This window comes from Rhinolophus hipposideros, assembly GCF_964194185.1.
Source record: "Rhinolophus hipposideros genome assembly, chromosome: 3".
Taxonomy (NCBI): domain Eukaryota; kingdom Metazoa; phylum Chordata; class Mammalia; order Chiroptera; family Rhinolophidae; genus Rhinolophus; species Rhinolophus hipposideros.
The window spans coordinates 75,105,752-75,120,567 of record NC_138049.1 but is presented as its reverse complement, the minus strand read 5'-3'; the positions used below and the strand labels follow the sequence as shown (position 1 = coordinate 75,120,567).

Below are 14,816 nucleotides of genomic sequence, written 5' to 3'. Positions count from 1 at the left end.
AGAAAGGACCACAGGTCTGAAAACAACCAAAGAGGCACCTCCCAAACATGCATCCAGGCAAGGCAGGGGATGATACACTTCCAGAGGATTTCAGGGAGCACTGCTTAGCCACGAAAAGTTTGAAAAGACCAGAAAGGATCGAAGCAAGTTCAAGGAATTTTTTTTACTGTCAAATTTTAGGCTCATTTACGCCATAAGAAAAAAAAATGTTTTATATAGAAACCCTTCTGTTCTGCTGTGAGCTGATCTTTACTGGGCTCAACATATTGGAGATTTAACTTCCTTGAATGCTCCTTAGATAAATGAGGACTGGGACACGCCGAGCCTAGCTGACAGTACAGGCTCCAGGAGCTCCTAGTAAGAGCTTGTTTTTGATGACTGGTAGATGATCTTGTAGAACAATCAATGGTCCCAGTTTGTAGAGGACTGAGAGGTTTCCCAAAATGCAAGACTTTCAGTGCTAAAACCAGGCAAACTGGGACCTGTGGTCACCCTACTTGTAGGGGAGCAACACATACTTTTCCAGTGTATACATTTGTAAAGCATATGTCTGAAGCATATAAAGAGAGATGTGAAATACTATTAGTATTTTAATGATAAATAGAATTTGAGCAATTATTCCATGTCAATGACTGTACTAAGAGTGTTACGTATTTGTCTCATAATTTTGCAACAGCCTGAGACATTACTATTGATATCCTCATTTTCTAACTGAGAAAGCTTAAGCTTAGAAAAAAGTGTGGCTCTTTATCAGTCATACATTTGATAAGTGGTGGAATAGGGAACGAGCTTCCAGCCTCACTCCAAAGACCTTGTTCTTAACCACTTTGCTCTACAGGGTCTCCCACATTCAGATAGCATATACTGAGTATCTATTGTGCCTGCATACCGCATAATTATGGTAACAACACATGCACAACTGTGTGGAGGGTATTATTACCTAATTTATAGAAAGAGAATCAAAGGGATTAAGTGGATTGCCTAAGACAACAAAGCTGTTGCCAGGCAGATTTTGACTCCACAGCTCATGTTCTGTCCACTGTCTTATGTGCTGTGACATCCTCCACTCATAATACCAGGACCTTGAAGAGGCCCAATTAGGGGTTCTACCTCCCCCTGATGACAGGATTTTTCACCATTCAGCTCAATATTCTAATACCGGGCTTGCCCCTCCATTACCCCGCAGCTGGAGAAAACAAAACTGGTGTATTTGAATAAAGGTGACACATCCTTAGGGTTGAAAAGTTAACTGAGGAACTATAAAAGTTCATATCACATTATTTACCTTTTACCTCCCACTTTTATGTTAAAAGCTGAGAGACCATATCATTTTATGCTTCACAAACTGCTTTGTAGGCATATTTTAAATTATTCATTCTAAAAGTAAGCCAATTTTTCCATCTCTGCTACATTTCTTGGACAGTTTTAAAGAGCCCATGAATGTAGTTTGGGGGCATCGAAATAATGATATAAGAAGATCAAAACAGAACCAGAAATTAAATGACTTCAAGGTGAGAGAAAAAATATTATTATCATAATAAGTTTCTAAATTATATGCCTTTAGATAATATTTCTTAAGTGCGTTAACTTTTGGCTTTTGGAAGCAATTTTGAATTATAACAAAATACATATCTTTTCTACAAATATGAATTTCCTTAATGATAAAAATATGTAATGTACATACACAGAGAATAAAAGGTCATTAGATTTCAAGTGATTAAATTATTTGAACAGAAACAAAGAGTTAATAGCATTTGTTGCTTTTTGTTTTCCTGTTTCACTAATAAAATTTGTAATTATTGTGACAAGGTAGTAGGGGACGTTTAAGAATTGTCTATAGTCAAGCATATTTTAAAGTACAGGTTTCTGTTAAAAATGTTCAAATAAATTACCTGTAGTTTTCTTCTTGAAATATTGACACGAATAGTTTGAATGCTAAGTCATGTAAACTATAATTGTTATGGAACTATTAGCATTAACCTCATTTAGATGCAATTTTAGTAGTATACTATGATTGTGAAACACATGATAGAAACAAATATGTAATTAGATTTTTGCTAGAATAAGTAAACTATTTTATATATTCTTCAAAATCATCATTAATCACTATTAATAATCATTCAGACATTTTAACTGTCATTAAGTAGAAAAGGATTTCTATTTTACTTACATTTTTATTAGATACATATTTATTAGATGCATATTAAGCCAGGTGATTCATTTCCTGTTATTGTATGTTAAGATTTCAAAGGTTTAAGTTTCTTAACCTTCTAGGGCAATGCTTTTTCTGAACACTTGTAATGAATATTTATTAACGTTCATTCATTAATATTTAGAGCTCCATTAGTAAATGTTTTTAATTTATCCATTTGTTTTTTTGCCACAAATCCATGAATATAGTCATTCAGGTCTTGTTATTAAACTTGAGAGACATAGAAGGTGAAGCAACTCATATAAAACAATTGAGAACTCTTGGTTTTCCCTCCATTTTCCCATTCTGCCGATTCAAATGTGGTTATTTCTAATAGCATTACAGGCTCTTAAATTTTCAAAATATTTAACATTTAAAATCAACCAAACCTCAACTTGCAAGAAGTGCTCTGTTGAGTTAATGCACTGTTACTCCTTTGTTCCTGGAATCTGTGGGGGAAAAGGCTGAGGAAAAGAGAGGGCAGACAGATGTCTAGCCATGGATAGGCTTTTTGATTTTTTCCCCTTTAAAGGGTGTATATGTCCCCTAAATAGTGTAATATTTCTTACAAATTTTACAGAAAAAGGGAAAAGACTGTCAACAAATTTATGTTGAATTTAGCTTTTATGCCACACCGAGCCTTTCAAGACAGATTCTATTAACACCCATGTAATTGGAATAATGAAAAAATATGGATAAACATATTAAAGATTACTTGGGATAAACAGCATGACCCCAGGGAATGATTTTGTTATTTCCCCAGAGAAACCTTAATTACATGGGCTGCTCTTCACAAAGATGTTTGAAGAAGGGCCTCATAAGCAGGCATGTCTATACCAATGCACAGGTTATTTTCATTAAAAGCCCTTAAAAAGAATGTGCTGTTTCCACTTAATGCGTGTTATTTACTTGTTGCATTTTATGTTTTCATGCTAGATAGACGTTATCTTTATTTTTTGTTTATATTATTATAGCATAATCCTTAACATCCAAAAGAATCATAAAAAGGTATGAAGAAATTAGGCAGAATTTGGCACATATCTACCCTTGCAAATTGAAATGCATTTTATTCTAGGAAAATGACACAGAACTTGGACATTTCTGTATAGTCAAAATATTTTAAACTTTTAATTTTTATGTATATATATGATATATGTGTTTGGAGGGGTAGAGAGTATCTAAGTATTATATCAAAGTTGCTTACTACACTTGTACTCAGGTGAGTCCAAAAATAAGGATGAACATGCAAGGAAGACATTATCTTTTAATTAGGAAGAAACAAAGCACTAAAGAATAACGTAAACTACAATGGTGAATATATTCTCCATTAACATATATAGTGTCGGTAAATTGGCAAATGCTGGAAAGTAGGTAATAGAGGAAGTCATAATTTTCCATTGTTTGAAAATGTGAAAAATAAAAATACCAATACCCTACTGTACTAATATTAAAATCAGAGACTACAACCACAGGAGATTACTCTAAACAATCTCTTCACTTTCCAAATAAAAACTCCACAGAGGAGAGAGAGATGGGGAATAGATCAAGGCAGAACTGATGAACTGATAAGTGGTGATGGGTCTAAGGTTCCAGTCCATGCCTGGCCCTTCCCAGTTCTGGGTTTTAACCCTGTCGCCACATTGAGTCCAGGTGTTTGGAGAATGTTTGTCCATCTTAATTCATATTGCTATAAAATCTAAAAAACTGTGAATAGAGACTAGTATTACATTTTGAATTTTCAAATATCAAACCATCTATCTTTCTATTCAAGTCTTATGTTGTTTATGCTGGTTACAGGCTCAATTAGCTAATTTTTTTCATCTTTTATTACTTTTTTTTTAATCTCTATGTTTTACAGATGTTGTTGTTTCTTGTATTCGAGTTCCCACTATCAGTGATTTTTTTTTAATAAAATGCATCAGAGAGGATTTTTTTTTCTGTGCTGTCAATAACTGAGGTATTCATTCATATTTTCATTCAACCTGACGGTTTCCACATATGTGATCATTTACCATTGCTCTTTTTCTGTGACACTCATTGGAGCAACAATGAGGCTCTACTATCACCAAACTCTTCATTGTATTGCTATACAGTAAGGAAACGGAAGCATTCATTTTTCTATTCATGCAGTGTAATAGCACATTCATTAACTAGACTAGTTTACCCTGCCCAGATATTACCGTGTATCACTTTTGACACTTGTACTAGCTAACTCTGTTACAAAATAAAATACTCATAACCTTTTTACTTAGATATACTTAAAAACATAGAAATTTTTGTTTCTGTTTTCTTTTACACATATTTCACCTAAATACTTGGAAGTATCAGAAACTTTAACAATATATTGTATGGATATTTTTTTTGCCTATAAGCAGACATTTGAAATTTCAAATTCATGTTAATTTCTAGATGCGTAGAGAGAATTATTAAACATTTAAGGAATTTGAGGTTCACATTCATTTTTATGTAATTGTAAATTCATAAAAATTTTTTAATGTATTTATGAAAGTTTAAATTTTAAATTATAATGACCTGAAATTACACAAAGCTATAATACTGATAATATTTTAAAGCAAATCGTAAATGAGTGGATGAGTGGTAAGTCAAGGAAGTTTCCCAGAAAATTATATTTTTTTGGAGGAAATAATTCTATAGTAGTTTTTCTGTGATGTATTAAGGAAAATTTATTAAAGATTCTTAAGCTTCTTTTTTAAGTCATAGAATTCTTTAATAATCTTATAAAAGAAATAGAGAAAAATCTATGTAGGCACAAACATTTGCACGTAATTTCACCTTGTTCATATATACGTCTAAGATCAACCATAGCAATAGATTAAGAATTTACAGCAAAGCATATGGTATTAAAAAAAGAATTATTTTAATGTCTTTAGTTTCAATAATATCTAATACTTTTCATTAGGAAATTGTAATAACTTACATACTTTTAAAATTGTATTCACTTTTCTCATCTTGCATGTTCCAATCAGTTATTCTTTTGAGTTTTGAAGACAAAAATGATTTCACAAGTATAGCTTTAATTTAACCCCTAAAAATAAGCTCCAGTTTTATACTTCCTCAAATGTAGTATTGAATTGATTTTTGACCTATGTAGATTTATCTGATAAAAATGCCAGAATTTAGAAATAACAATATATGTAAAGTAAAATTGATCTAAAGAAAATGAGTTATTTTCAATAAATATTTTTAGATATATATCTGCTTTTAAAAGCACAATTTATTCGGCATCAAACAGATCATTTAGCTTATAGAAAATATAGTGAAAAATTCCAACTTAAAAACTACTTTTTTAATGAAATTGCAATATTAATTATACCTTAAGGGCTAAGAGAGATGAATGGTATGTTACTGTCACACTATTTGTAGCTGAAATAGTCTTTAGTTCACATTATCTTTTGACTGTGTTATATGTGTAAACTATAGTTTCATTAAAAGACTACATGATAATTATATCTGTAGTAGAAGGTGAGAGGGCTTATTGCATTCTCAAGTATGTGGCAGTTTCAAAATTACAAAAACAAATAAATCCCAAAAGTCCCCCCAATTTTTTTAATATTTTTGTAAAGGACTAGCAACTGGCATTTTGGTGATTGTGTTAGTTTCCAATACTGCTGACATTCAAAACGTTCCTCAAATGCAAATTTCATTCTAGGATTTGTGGGAGAACTGGAAAATATTTTATTCTATATTTTAATATTTTATAAAATATTTAGAAAAATATTTTATTCTATATTTTATTTATATTTTAAGTTTGCTGTTGGCATTAAATTGTTAAAATAATATAAACTGTTCAAATTATCAGTAATCAAGCTTTTCAAAGTAAGATATTTCAGCTCTCTGGTCTGTGGTTAATTTTACTTATAGTGAGAGCTACTCAACATGTAATCATATGCCAAGGATTCAATTCACTTTTAATCATCACTAAGTATTTATTATTTTCTGTATAAATCATGTACATTAATGGAATCATACCTTCTGGTTCAAATTTGTGAAAAATATTCTATTTCAGTTTGTAAATTTGTCTTACTACTTATATCGACATACCAATAATCCAGGGGGAAAAAATGTCATTTTATTCTACAACATACAGTTGAAAAATAAAATACAAAATAAGCAAAATCTGTAGAAAAGGTTAAAAATTTCCAAATTCACACTGAAGATTCTTCATTGATGTTTATGAAAAAAGCTTTTACTGAAACATGATAACTTGTATAAACAATTTCAGAATACACACTAATCTACATATCATCAGCAAATAATGAGAAATACTAAAAAAAGTGAATTATATGGAATTATCTGAGTTTTTGATATGAGTAAGTAAATATGTAGTTGTTTGCATTTTGCTGCTTTTCTTGGAATCTGAGAGCAAGTAATGAAGATACATAGCAACTACAGTTTTGCTGTAGAGTCAAAGAGGTCTAGTCATGGTTTTGTGTCAATATTAATTTAGATATTTTATTTGATAGATTAAAAGATTTGAACTTTCACTTCTTTGAGAATAAAGATAATATATTAATTTTTTGGAAAGTAAAAGTAAAGTCATTTAAAACCATTTTAAGATTTATTTTAGTTAGGCTAACCATTATCTTTCTGTGATTTAGTTTTGAGTTTTGCAAGGTAAAGATTTAAATGCAGACGTGTCATAAACTAAGTAATCCTGTGTAGGGAGACAGGGTGTTGTCCTGGCAAGATTAAGTCACCAGAATTGTTTCAGACCACTTCAGGTCTGTCCGAAAACAATTTTTTCAGTGTCAAGTTAGGCTCTTCCCTAAGAAGTAGATGGTACTACTTATAGTGAAGGTTGCAAAGCTATGGGCTAATCACTGTCAACAAATTCTTAATATTATTTAGTGAGAACATTAAGCTAGTATCATTTAAATCTGCTCTTATCCCAAGTGAAGATTGTTTTGAATTGCTTTAAGCTTTAATTATAAAGCCCAACTGATTACAGTTCATTTGTCTTGCTCAAAGCTCAGAGAAAGATCAAGTGGCCATAGGCAGAAGACAAAGAACAGATATTTGTATGTTTTCTTGTATTGCATATGGTTTTTTCTAAATACGATTCACATTTTTCAATAACTTTGTGTCAATTCCTAATTACTCTCAAGTAACATTTTGCTTTATCATACTCATTATAACTCCTTATATATTATCAAGTAATTATAAAATTTCTGAATGGCTTTTCTCAAGATCTCCATTAAACTATCCTTTAATCATTAGTAGTCATCATTTACTGTCTCTGAAATCAAGATTTTCAAAGCAAGTGTGTGTCTTTGCTTTAATTCACATAACTGTGATGTTAGGGATTTATAGTTTCTATCTTATTTACTGAATTTAAACAAAAGCTAAACATGGAATAATTGGTGCTGAAACTATGATTAAAAACATCTAGCCACAAATTTTCAACCATGTATTTCTTAGACTTGAACATGGAATAAAAGCTACATATTTACTTAATTTTTAAAGTGGGCACCAGTGTCTTTCATCAAGGATGACAGGCCCAGGTTTAACCATTTGTCAGCAAGTATTTTTTTATAGACTTCTTGTAAGAGAAGAAATCAACAACTCAGTCAATCAGATATATCAACATTTCCATTATCCTTTAAATCATTAGGACCTCTTGGCAGAATCCCCGATTCATTAATCAGAATTTTTTTTCAGTGTATGTGTGTAGATGCACAACTTAGAAATAAATCTCAGCACTTGTTGAAGAGGTTGAACAGTCTGGGAAGTTGGCAAAAGATAAGTTGTAAACAGTAAACATAGGACTCATACCACGCAGGTATATATTTTGAAGAGTTTACTCTGCGCACAATTGTACCCGTAGCTCTTTTTTCTCCTTTATTGGTAAAAATGTAAAAATTAAAGGCAGGGTCTTGAAGCTAAGCTACTGATGATGGACTCTGACTTAAAATAACTTACATTTTATTGAAGGCTGTAATTCTTCCCATCTAAATAGTCACACTTGCTACTTAGGAGATTACTAAAGATGGAATATATAAATGGAATGTATGTCTTCACATATTTTAAAGAGCTAAAATTTTTCTATTACATTTTCTAAACCTAGGACTCTTTTTATATGTCGTCAGACATAGCCATCAGCAATAGCAAACTTCTCTTAAGTCCAATTTTAAGACTGGCAAATATTCAAGAAAACTACTGGTAGAAATTAATGCTGTAGTAAGAAGGCCTCGTAAAAGCAGGTTCTTATCAATGAAAATAGATTTTAGGTAACTTAGCTGAAGATGTTAAGTGGGTGTGTGCATGCATGTAAGCATGTGCATATATGTGTGATGTGTTCAGTATGCATATTTATTTTATATATGTACATGTGACAACCAGGTGATTAAATATAAAACATTTTCACAATTAGATTTTGTTCCACATAATTATTTATGAATGGAATTGAAAATATTTCGTATCAGATGAAGAAATAGAGTACTTTTGTCACTAACTTTTGTGTTCCCCATTCTGTGTGAGTTGAGTCATGTTCATCTTTAGATTAACAGTGACTAGCATTATATTCTCTGCATTTTGTTTAATTTACTGATCATATGTTATTTCTAAACTTCATTTGATTGCAGTCATATCAAAAGCATGAAAGTCTTCAACCATTCAGTTCCTAAAAGGTGCTTCACATGTTTTAATAGGCTTCCATTGTGTGTTTTTGCAGCAAGCTTAGTAGTGGAGGAGCGAACAAGACAGATGAAAATGAAAGTGCATCGATTTAAGCAGACAACAGGGTCTGGTTCTAGTCAAGAACTTGATCGCGAGCAATATTCCAAGGTAAAACTAGTAGTACCCACCAATAGTCTCCCCTTTATAAATGTGCAGTGTGTGTACCAGGTAGGACTAGCAAGCACCAAATTATATGAGAGAAGTTATTCAAATGATAGTCTTGCATCATAACCTCTCTCCTCTTGATATTTTCACAAGATATAACTTTATTAAAATACTGGTTATTAACTTGGATTTCATATTTTTTGTAAAAAGAAAATGTAAATACTTGCTATTAAAGTCCCTAAATGATCGATTGTCAATAGTCAAATTCACATAAATAAGCAAGGCATATAAAAGCATTTTATTGCTTGAATATCATTTAATATTACATTTAAAATATTAAGTTATAGATTTATAGTCTTAAGTACCTTTTTAGGTTGATATTTACAATCGTGATTTGTTACTGAAGGAAAAATTATACGGTGTGAAATTTCTTATTGGTCTGTCTTTAGTAAGAAAGGTAATTGATTTCTAACTCCTAAGAACTGAAATCCACACAAATCGTGCCAATAAACATTTAACTTATATTTCAATATTATTTTGTAGGTATACACTGAAGAGTTTATAAACTGCTAACATCTAATAATTTTAATTAAAATATGCATAGAATTTTATATTTCATGATATATATATTATCTGGTTTATTTAAAAATCTTTTTTTTAGAATACTAAAAAAGTGACAGCAATTATAGGACAACTTGTGTTATAGTTTGATGTCAAGAAGCCCTTTTGGAAGTCATGACCTTTTAGAAATTCAAAATTAAATTAAACTATACTAAATATTGTTAACTTGAAATATGAACCTAGAAAAATCAAATAATTATTAAAATATAATTAACATACAATATTATATTAGTTTCAGATGTGCAACATAGTTATTCAATATTTAAATGTATAACAAAGTGATCACCACAATAAGTCTAGTAACCATATGATACCATACAAACACATTACCATATTATTGACTATATTCCACAAAAAGATATATGCACCTCTATGTTCACTACAGCGTTATTTACAATAGCCAAGATATGGAAGCAATCTAAGTGTCCATGAATAGATGAATGGATAAAGAAGATGTGGTACATACATATGTAATGGAATATTAACCATAAAAAAAGAATGAAATCTTGCCAATTGTGACAACATCAATAGACCTAGAGGGTATTGTACTAACTAAAATAAGTCAGACATAGAAGGACAAATACCTCATGATTTCACTTATATGTGAAATCTAAAAAGCAAAACAAATGAACAGACGAAACAGAAACAGACTCATCGTTACAAAAAAGAAACTGATGGGGGCCAGAAAGAGAGTGGGAGAAAGGGTGAAAAATACCTACTTATTTTTAAGTAATGGAGGTTCATTATATTCAGAGACTGGTACAAAAAATAGAGGTGGTTACAAAGTATGTTTTGTCAGCAGGCGACGGCAGAGTCACGTGTATTAGATGCAGTTCATCACTTTGCATCTTAGGATAGCTGCAAAAAGGTTTTCAGCGGAGGAACTGCTTATAGTCACTGTGATTCAGTGTGGCCCAATTCTCTAGGACTTGGAAACAACATTTTAAAAAGGAAAATTAGTAAAGAAAAAAAATCAGCAAGCAAAATATCTTGATGTTCCACAGAGTTGCTGATTCTAGCTCTACACATCTTCTTTTTGGTTTATTCTTATTCTGTATGTTATTGTCTCTTAATCAGCTGATTTGTCTGTCTGCTTTATGGATATCATCATTTTTGTTTTACTACAAATGCAGAATGAATTAGAAGGGGTCTTCCTCCAAATAACTGGATGCAGTTATTTGAAAAAGTTCTTTAAACTGGAAATGTATCATAAAGCTGAAAATGCTTTATCAGTGTCTTGGCATTATGTGAAAGGATGAGGTCAAATGGACAACACAATGCCAGAAAATCTGCCGCCTAAATTGTTCTCATATTCTCACATCCAATATAGGACACAAGAAAGAGGTAAATAAAGAAAATCCGAGTAAAATATTAAAAGCCTTTCTGGATCATTTTGAACTGGGACTCTAATCATTAATCAGTCAATCAAAAAAAATACAAAATGAAGTGCCATTGAAGTCTAAATCACCACTAACACTTATATTCCTAATAAATCAAAACTAGGTTTATCTTGCTTGGGAAATTCCAAATTCTCTGGCTCATAAAAATTTAAAACTTAAAAGCGCCTCAAAGTAATCTTCTATTCCATTTCTCTCATTTACCAAATTTATTAAAACTGAGGCTCAGAAGAAAGGAGACAGTTGATTTACCAAAATTAATAAAGCCTTGCTCTAGAGGCTTTATAAGCCTAGAAGTCCTGACTGAGAACTTAAGTACCACCTTGCTCTGCTTGTTATATCATTGAAATGTATGCTGTACTCCAGTTGATTTAGAGGTTCTTCTTTGGCTTTTAATTTGCATACAATTTAATTGTATTCTTTTTTTCTTCTCCCTTCTTTGCACATTCATCCTTTTTCTCTCTCATTGCATTTGAATATTTTAAAAAATTACTTTCAAAGATATTACTGTTGCTCTTACTACATAAATTGACACTATATCACATAAATAAAATGATTATAAATTATCAATAAATATGAGCTCAAAGATAAGGTGTCTTTAAAAAACTTTTTGAGAGTATAAGATAGGAAAATATATAATATTGCATAACAAATAGTCTTTTATTTTATATGTCAAGTAAAAGATATAATATTACTCTTCACAATTCTAATATTCATATTGTGGCTTAACAATAAAATGTTTAAATAGTTTCCAGTAGCCATTTCAGTTAAATCTCTCTCAAATACTTGAAAAACTATCTTTTTTATTTTTTATCCATTTACCTCAACCTTTTTATAATTTACATATAATTTATTCATATAATTTACATTCATTTTTATAATTTAAGCACCACTATTATTGTAAATTTACATTTATATACATTTACATTAATATACATTTAATTTTTAACCTTACTCTTTTATTCTTTTTTAGTATCTTAAATTACTTGACATTTTAGATGAAACAATACACCTTAGTTGAAATTCTGCCAAATTAGAAATTAGTTAGCCATTCTCAAAATATTTATAACCAAACACCAGTAGAACTAAATTTTTTCAGAACAAAGAATTATATACAAATAAAGTATAATTCCTAACATGTTTCAAATCTGGCACCTCCTGTGAAATAACAAATGACCCTAATATCCATCCTGAATAGGAATTAGCACTAACTTTGCTTTTGAAAACAAAACACAAAACTACTTTGGTATCCCTAAAATGTGACACCATACTATTTTTTCATTGACATTCTGCAGAGTTGCATGCCTTGATGATGGGGTGAAATTCATAATTGGAGAGTGAATTTGAATTTAGGCATTCACATTTTAGAGTGCTTATGTTTCTGTAACCCAGGAACAGCAACCAAGATTCATGTGATGGGTACCGTAGGTAGCTCCTGAGTGTCTATTATTACTTATAAAAATAACAGCCCTATAATTAGAGCTTCCTCTACTTTAAGGACTAATTTCCCTGCTGTCTGATCAGTATGCATTCCTCCTGAGGATATTATGTTTCTCAAAATGTAATTAATGTATTTACATTAAAATGTTCAATTGTTAAATAGTAAATTGAGCAAATTCTTCTTGATAAAAAGCCAAAGTGACTATTTAAACTTTCACAGATTTTGCAAATAAGTAAATATAGTAGTAAAAAGTGAATATAAAAGTCATTCATTTCCTTCAGATAACCAATGTAAAAAGAAAACTGTGATCTTTTGTCAGAATTATGCAGAATTATTCTTGTAAAGAATTATTCTTTACCCAAATACAGAAAATTTTAATATGACACACAGTCTTTTAAAATCCCTTGTTTCATCTCTTCGCTGGAATAGCAAAAGTATATATACAAAAAGGTTGAGGAAGAGATGGTTAATTCTTTTCTTGTTGGAGAAATAGTTCCTTGTATATTCACATATCCCTATGCAACAGTCTGCACTATTATATTGACATTTGTCAAATAAGGGGAGCATTTCTTCTAGGTGTCAACACAATGCCAGAAAATCTGCTGCCTAAATTCTTCTCATATTCTCATGGATAAGCTATTATTTCAATATGTTTGGAAACATTATAAAAATTATGTATCTTATTAGCAAACTTAGCAAAATAGTTTCAAAAGCAAGTAATATAGGTGTAACACTATTAAATTTAGGTTTTGCTATGTATGCAGTATTAAAGTTTTCTCACATCTACTCTATGAGTAAAAAACGGTTCTGACTGCAATGAAGCATGTCAGTCAGGATCATGCCATCAGATATGACAGAATTTGTTGATAAAACATTATCACATTACTTTGAGTACATTATCTTAAAACATGTTAATTTTAGATCATACATGAAGCTGCATAAATAGCTCAGTTCTGGACATACCATATATGAATTTCCTTTTACATATTCCATACTGGAATTGTCTTTATGCTTGATGTAAAACTCTTTACCCAGGACACAAGAGATGAAGAATTAAAACATTTAAATACCTAGGCCTGAACTACTCTCATCTGAGTAGTTCTTATTAAATAAAGATGATTCCCTTCTCTAGGATTTTTTTTAAAATACTGTATTATATATTTTTTCTATATACAGATCCACAGTTTAGCATCAGTTTATCTAGTATACTTTCGCAAGACAATTGTTTATACAAATTTTTAGAAATAGAGAGTTTGGTTTGTTTTAGATTCATTAAAACTCATCCAACATTGAGCATCAGTGGATGGATGAGTTTTTTCTCAGGTTAAACAAAGATTTGATATTTTCACACCTTGACACATAAATCTAAAATTCAATTGCTTGATAAGAAACTTAAATACTCAAAGTTTAGTCATGAGTCTCTTTTCGTTGTATGTTCTTTTATTTTATATAAGAGGTTATCTTACCTTCCAGTACCTAAGATAAGAGAGTCACTTATATATTATAAAGTTATGTGTAATTTCATAAACTTACTATTTATTGTAATTAAAATATATATGAAAATAATGTATGATATATAAAGCTATTTATGGTGTAATCAGTTACCATAAGACAGTGAAATAGAAAGAATGGCTTAACTGCTTTGACAGCTTTGATGTTTTAATCTTTTCCCTAATGATTTCTAAAATCTTAGGTAATGAATACGAAAGACAAATTTAAAGACATTTAAATATAAGATGTAGTGTATATTGAAATTTTAATAGGAATCCCAGTTTTTACTTTCAACACTGAGTTGGTAGTTTAAATCTGAAAATATCTAAGTAAACCATAATAGAAAGTGTAAAACCAAAGTCCACTCTTTGCTGCTATTGCTTTTCTCATCTTTGGCACAGCCCCTCTGCTTTAATATCAACCCTTTTTTTTTGTGAAAAGACATATTTTTTAAAGAAATTTTAAAGAGCTCAATGTCTTAGAATAGGGTAAATTGAATAGTTTTAGAAAGAATCAAGAAGCACAGACAAGTGGAAGCAGGCTGGACCCTGGAGAGAGTATAATAAAGCAGGCTAGATCATGGAGAGGTGAATAAAACAGGCAGTAATGAAAACACAGAGAGAAAAGAGAATCTTATAGAAAAAATAACACAATTTTGAGTATGTGCAAGTAAGTAATGAATTTTCCAACCAACCATTTAATTTTTGTGTTTCACTTACAATTTTATGTTCCATAAACAATTTTGTATCCTTCAAAGGATATAGGAGTTTTACATTGGAAATCATATATTATGTTAGTGTTTGGATTGTTTTAGATTCCACACCAACTTTTTATGAAGGCTCGCATTTATTTGATGTTGGCTAGTCATTAACCT

At 30.6% G+C, this 14,816-nt stretch overlaps 1 protein-coding gene across 50 annotated transcripts in view; it reads left to right on the top strand.

Annotated features, from left to right (window-relative positions):
* RIMS1 (regulating synaptic membrane exocytosis 1) overlaps nt 1–14,816 on the top strand; it is a gene marked incomplete at its 5' end in the record, with an annotated part of 450,322 nt that overhangs the window by 353,614 nt on the left and 81,892 nt on the right. For 33 of the 50 annotated variants that reach the window (XM_081034434.1, XM_081034420.1, XM_081034418.1 and 30 more), the window contains one exon: nt 8,883–8,995. The exons of the other annotated variants lie outside the window; for them this stretch is intronic. In XM_081034434.1, the coding sequence (XP_080890560.1) occupies nt 8,883–8,995 (113 nt within the window). The remainder of the gene's footprint in view (nt 1–8,882; nt 8,996–14,816) is intronic. 50 annotated transcript variants of the gene reach the window in all.